Source organism: Alnus glutinosa, chromosome 4 (assembly GCF_958979055.1).
Source record: "Alnus glutinosa chromosome 4, dhAlnGlut1.1, whole genome shotgun sequence".
Lineage (NCBI taxonomy): Eukaryota > Viridiplantae > Streptophyta > Magnoliopsida > Fagales > Betulaceae > Alnus > Alnus glutinosa.
In genome coordinates this window covers 32,125,813-32,131,974 of record NC_084889.1, presented here as the reverse complement: position 1 = coordinate 32,131,974, position 6,162 = coordinate 32,125,813, and the positions used below count along the sequence as shown (strand labels likewise).

At 35.7% G+C, this 6,162-nt stretch overlaps 1 protein-coding gene across 1 annotated transcript; it reads left to right on the top strand.

The window, feature by feature from the left end:
- Positions 1 to 481: 481 nt before the first annotated feature.
- Positions 482 to 6,162, top strand: LOC133867388 (CMP-sialic acid transporter 1-like). Its single transcript, XM_062304130.1, has 8 exons — positions 482 to 625; positions 967 to 1,050; positions 1,132 to 1,346; positions 1,509 to 1,587; positions 2,941 to 3,110; positions 3,509 to 3,695; positions 5,406 to 5,483; positions 5,597 to 6,162. The coding sequence occupies exons 1-8, from the start codon at positions 575 to 577 to the stop codon at positions 5,738 to 5,740; spliced, it is 1,008 nt and encodes a 335-aa protein (XP_062160114.1). The 5' UTR covers positions 482 to 574; the 3' UTR covers positions 5,741 to 6,162.

Sequence of the window (6,162 nt, the reverse complement as noted above, 5' to 3'; positions counted from 1 at the left end):
AAAATTGAAAAAAAAACAAAAAAAAGAAAAGATTATGGGTTTTGGCCCTTAGCCACCCAGCAAAACCCCCTAAATATTTTTTGGAGGGTTTGCCTATGGGGGTGGTTCAACCATCACCAAGGGCCAAAACCCATAATTTTATTTTATTTTATTTTATGTTTTGAAATTGTATTATTTTATTATTTTTATATAATTTTTTAAAGATTTTTATTTTTAATTTTTTATATAGTGCTACGTGTTAACCTCAAGACCATTGGTAAACCGTTAATTTTAAGATGAAAAATTTAATAGAGATACTAAATGGGTTTTTACTCCTCATACACTATTTATGATACAAATAAAAATTCAGATACTAAATTTAAAAACACTTAAAACTCAGATATCAATGAGTATTTAATTCAATAATTAATCATAAAATCAAATCTCTTTTTTCAAAAAAAAAAAAAAAAAAAACCCTTTCTATTTTAGCAATAAAATTCTGAGCCGAGTCATCATCGCTGAACTCACTAAGCTAGCTGGCCACAGAGCTACACAGATTGCAAGAACCACCAAAACGACGACGTAGAAGTACACGATGCAGTGGTACTTCGTTGCGGCGCTCCTCACCGTTCTCACAAGCTCTCAGGTCAGCCAGCGAAAACCCTAGAACCCTCTTTACACAATCACCGCTTGATTCGTCACAATTTCATCCATTTTTGTGTGTGTGGTTTGCCAATTGTATAGATCTCTTTTATTCGCTGCCCCGAAGTTTGAATTCGCATTCTATTAGATTCGGTGTTTTCATTTCAATGTCTACAACTTCATAATTTCAGATAGATTGTACCAATTTGTATTAATTTCATTTAATCTGATGCTTATAGCGAAGGAATTGACATTTTTTGGCAACAATTAATCGCTTAGTGTTGATTGATTAAATGCTAATTAAGAATTTGCAAGAGATTGATTTTTTTTTTTTGTATGTGACAGGGAATTTTGACAACTCTGTCTCAAAGTAATGGACGGTATTTGTATGACTATGCAACTGTTCCTTTTCTTGCAGAGGTTTTTAAGGTGATTTTCAAGCTAAATTGTTTGATTAAGTTGTGCTAATACGGAATTGGAATTGTTAATCTCATTCATGTTTAAGTACAGCTAATGGTTTCTAGTATACTTCTTTGGCGAGAGTGCCGGGTATCGCCGTCTACAAGGATGACCACGGAGTGGAAAACCGTGCGCTTATATCCCATTCCGTCGATCATTTATCTAATTCATAACAATGTTCAGTTTGCTACGCTAACTTATGTGGATACATCGACGTATCAGATTATGGGTAATCTGAAGATTGTAACCACAGGCATATTGTTCAGGTGTGCCTACATTGTGTTTTTCGAGGTCACATATATTCTGATGTTTTCTGATTTTGGTTGTGTTGCTTGTTTTTAGGAACTGTTTTAGTTTCTTTTTGACTAGGATTAATGTTTTGTTTGATCTTGTTAATTTACTGATTAATTAGTTTATATCATGCTCAGGCTATTCCTGAGGAGGAAGCTGTCTAATCTACAATGGATGGCTATTATTCTATTAGCTGTTGGAACAACCACAAGCCAGGTGATAAGCTGAAATTATTATATAAAGTAATTGAAGCTGGTTTCAGACTTGAAACTGTGGATTCTTGCATGTTCCTGATCTATCGGTATAGTTATGTGATATTTTAGTGATGTACTAATTCTGTTGGAGAATAATGTTTCTAGAATGATGATCTTCTTGCCAATTTTGAGACTCGACCAACTCATCTTTCGTTCGATGAGCCCTCGACCACTCTCCTCTCTTCTTTCTTTTCCTTAGAGAGTTTATCGCTTTCATTGTCTAGCATAACATACAATGTTACAACCTTCTTTCTTCAGTCGGATTACGGATGAGATAAAAAAGGCCATCATTGAGGCAAACAATGCAATAGCTTTGGTTAGAGCAAAGCCCAAAATGGAAACAAACTTGAATTAATGAGAGGCAGCTTTCTGTCTGGTGTATATATGGTATTCATTATAGGGGACTGAAATCTACATCGGCTGACTCCACTTGAAATAATGTATTGTTTGTATCTTTGATAATTCTGAATTCATACATATAACTTTTTCTTGTAAGTGTTCTTACCTTTTCGTTTGAATTGGTCTCAAATTGGTACTTAAAAGGACAAACCTGGAAAATCAGGAGTAGGGCTAATCAAGATATCATGCAAACACAGTTGCCTTTTCCATTTTCTTTTCATTCGTAAAGTGGGTCATTACTCTAACATGGATGCAGGGTTTGGTAAGGACAACAGTGGTTTTCCTGAGATCTTTCAAACAAGATCTCCACAATCTGAATGTTAAGTTAGTAATATTGTAGAAGGACCTCTGGCACATAGCTCTCTGGTGATTGAAATACTTCCTCTGTAGGCTGTGATTGTGGAACCTTAAATTGAATCACGAAGCAAACTACCAGTTTCTATTGTAACGTTCTAGACAGTTAATGAACTTCTCCTTCATGTTTCCTCTACCTATTGCACAAATCATGTGGAGTGCTAATGGAAGATGTTGTAACCATTTATTTGGTTCTAAAGTTTTCAACAACACACTTACTGCTTTGTATATCATATTCTTTCATAAAGATGACCCACATTGTTGCTGTGAGCATTATATATCACAGTTCCATTGTTGCAGTATTTTGGTTGCTTATTTGATGTCAAGCCATTTTTTATGCATTTGGAAGTATTGTAGAGAAAAGTCTTCTACGATTGCCTTGATCAATGATTCTTGATATAACAGCCTATATGAAATACCACCTATTATGTCCGAATATTGGTTCCTTTATTTTTGCAAAGGTGATGAAAAACTTAACTAAGATTAATTCTTGAGTAATGCCTCGTAACTGAGCTAATTATTTATATAACATGTGCAGTTGAATTATTTCCTTTTATTGTAGATAAAAGGTTGTGGAGAAGCTTCATGTGACTCTCTATTCTCAGCACCAATCCAAGGCTATATGTTGGCAATCCTATCTGCTTGTCTATCAGCATTGGCAGGGATTTACACGGAGTTTCTGATGAAGAAGAACAATGATAGCTTGTATTGGCAGAATGTACAATTATACACGTAGGGATCTTTTCTCCACAAAACTTGTTTGTCCAATGGTAACATCATTGACATATTATCCATCTGCATTTTGAGTAGCTGCCATTGCAAATCTCACCCCAGAAATCTTCCATTATTGGAATTCTTGAAAGATGTTAGCCCTTAAGTGCCCTTCCATATACTGCAATGATTATTATAAAGTGTTACCCTGTTTACCTTCCTTTTAAAATTGAAAAGGGAAATATTGAATCAGGAATCTTATGGCAATTTCTCAAAATTCTCATAAAATATTTGCTTTGACATAGAATTTCCTTTCTTGTGAGATATGCATTTGAAGTATTTTTTATTATGCTTTCATGTGTCACTCTCTCTTTGTTAAGTTTATCCAAGTAAATTTTCCGACAATGGTTCTTTCTCAGGTTTGGTTCAATTTTCAATTTGGCAAGGCTTCTTGTGGATGATTTCAGAGGTGGATTTGAGAACGGTCCTTGGTGGCACCGGATTTTCAATGGTTATAGTATTACAACTTGGATGGTAGTATTAAACCTTGGATCCACAGGATTGCTGGTTTCTTGGTTGATGAAGTATGCTGACAATATTGTGAAGGTGATTACTTTTACATTTAGACTAAAATCCATGGGTTTCTTGTCATATTTCTTTCAAAGCTTTCATCACAAACATATCACTGAAGTATTCTATTAGTTCCTCTTTTCTTTTTTTCTTTTTTCCCTTCGATTTTATGTGACCTTTTAGATGCTTTCTGTTTAGGAGTCTATTGAGCCACGGTAGCATTGTAGGAATACAAATGAGTGAACTTTAAACTATTCTATAATTTTTGCTGACCATCTAAAAGAATGCTCTCTTATTCAATAAAGGACTAACGTTTACTCAGTGGCTTCATGTGGAAACTATTTTTATGAAAGTTGCTTGAAGAAGGGTTCTTGCATGTCTTTGTACTATTCTCAAAGTCAATGGTTTTTGAATTTGACCCTGAGTACTTGTTGTGACATCCCACATTACCTAAGAATGGGATGCGCTTATATGTATAAATGCACCATTTTTAACACAACACGTTTTAAAGCCGTAATGACCATGATTCATCAAAACTCCACAGTTAAGCGTGCTTCTGCGAGAGTAGTAATAGGATGGGTGACCTCTTGGAAGTCTGTTTTGAGGAAGCCAAAAGCGGGCAATACTGTGTCGTGGGCGTGGGTCGTTACACTTGTGATAATGCATATTCAAACTATTGGTCTGAGGGAAATTTTCCTGTTACAATCTGTGTTGTGCTTGCTCATGACCAAGAGAGATGCCACTCTCACCTTTAATGTGATATTTTGTCCCAAGCTTACCACTTTAGTAGAAGCATTTCAACACTTGTTTTTGGGCTTAGTATAATTGGACCTAAGAATTTGCAAATGTAGACCTTTTCCTTTTAACTGGGATATAAGATTTTTGAGGGAAAATCTTATTCTTTTTGTGGCTAAAAAAAAGAAAAGAAGATTTTTGAGGGAAAAGGGTGACGTTATTTGTGTGCCTTCCCAATCAGGAACAGGAAGCCTGACGTTGGTTGTTGGCTAGCTTGTCCTTAGTGGCTATAAGCCATTGCGATCTTAGTCATAAATTACTTTGGAACCTGCTACTATGGGCTGTAGTCCTGATAGCATTTGGGCTTCAGAGTTTTCTCTTCCTCCGTTGTGGTTAGATTAGTTCCTTTCTTATCTGGTAACTTTTGGGTTTTGGCTGCCTAGTTCTTACACCTTAGGTACTAGGGCGTTATTTCATATTTTCTTTTTCGATTACTTCGTTTTTGTTATCTTACATCTGATGTATGTGAACCAATGACAGTACATTTTTCCAATATAGTTTTTGGCAACTGTCCAGTAAACTGTAAAAACGGCTGAGAAAACTCAGCCTATCAGGTGGCAAAACTGCCATGTCAGGTACAGAAATTCTGCAGACAAGTGGTGAATTCATTTAGGACAAGGTTTCATGTCTGTGGACCTAACAATTGATGTACTTTCTTCTCTTATCCCTCTTTTGGAGTAAGAAATCTTGTTTCTTTTAAGTTACTTGCAATTCAAACTTTACCCTAAGCAGAGTGGCTGTGTGGAAAGATTTTTCATTGTTAAGTAGCTGTGTGGAAAGATGAGGACACAAGTATAATTATTTACAAATTTTTCTGGGTACCTATGTAGAGTATGTCTTATGATGTATTGCTAACGCCGGAGCTTTGGAATCTAACTTGTGCCCAATGTGGCAAGTTCAACTAATTTGTTTTCTCCTTTTTACTGCTGTTTACATGCGCAAATATATCAGGTGTATTCCACATCAATGGCTATGCTGCTTACAATGGTTTTATCTGTATACCTTTTCACCTTCAAGCCTACACTGCAGGTAAGTTGCCATGCACTTCAACGTCCTATAGTTCTTGAGCTCCTCTCTATATCTCATGGCAGTGAGTATTTTTACATGATTAATGAGTAAATTTTTTGGTTACCTTGCTGCAGCTTTTCTTAGGTATTATTATCTGTATGATGTCATTACACATGTATTTTGCCCCTCAAAACATGCTGGTGGATTTGCCATCAACCACTAAAGCAGCTCCTGAGAGTCTAAAAGATATTTACGTTGATAGACGAACAGATTCCTGATGTTTCTCTCGTTCAAGGAAAAACTAATGCTTTTGTCAGATCCACAGTGAAAGTTGCTTTTAACTTGATGAAATGCTGTAACTGGAATATAGTTGAGAGGGGATACCACACAATTATGTCCATGGACAAGCATCTGCAACTGGAAACCGTCCTGTAGACATCGGAGTTCCTGGCCAGCAATTGCTGTCAAAGAGAACAATTCCCTCACTAACAATTACTGTCCCAAAGCTGTGAGACACCAAATTTGTTCCGTTATTTACACGAATAGACTGATGTAGATTGATCTCTTAAATTCTTTTAGCAATATGTACTGAATATAGCCGTTCAAAATCTTTTTTTTTTTTTTTTCATACATGATCACTAAAGAATGGTAGCAAGAAATTTTTGGGGATCAGATTCTCTGAATCAAGTATCTTTGACTA

Excerpts from the sequence above, each read along its gene's own strand:
- LOC133867388 (XM_062304130.1), top strand. The coding sequence starts at position 575 with ATGCAGTGGTACTTCGTTGCGGCGCTCCTCACCGTTCTCACAAGCTCT. Across the intron at positions 1,588-2,940 it reads TTGGAACAACCACAAGCCAG|ATAAAAGGTTGTGGAGAAGC; the intron begins GTGATAAGCTGA and ends CTTTTATTGTAG. Across the intron at positions 3,696-5,405 it reads ATGCTGACAATATTGTGAAG|GTGTATTCCACATCAATGGC; the intron begins GTGATTACTTTT and ends CAAATATATCAG.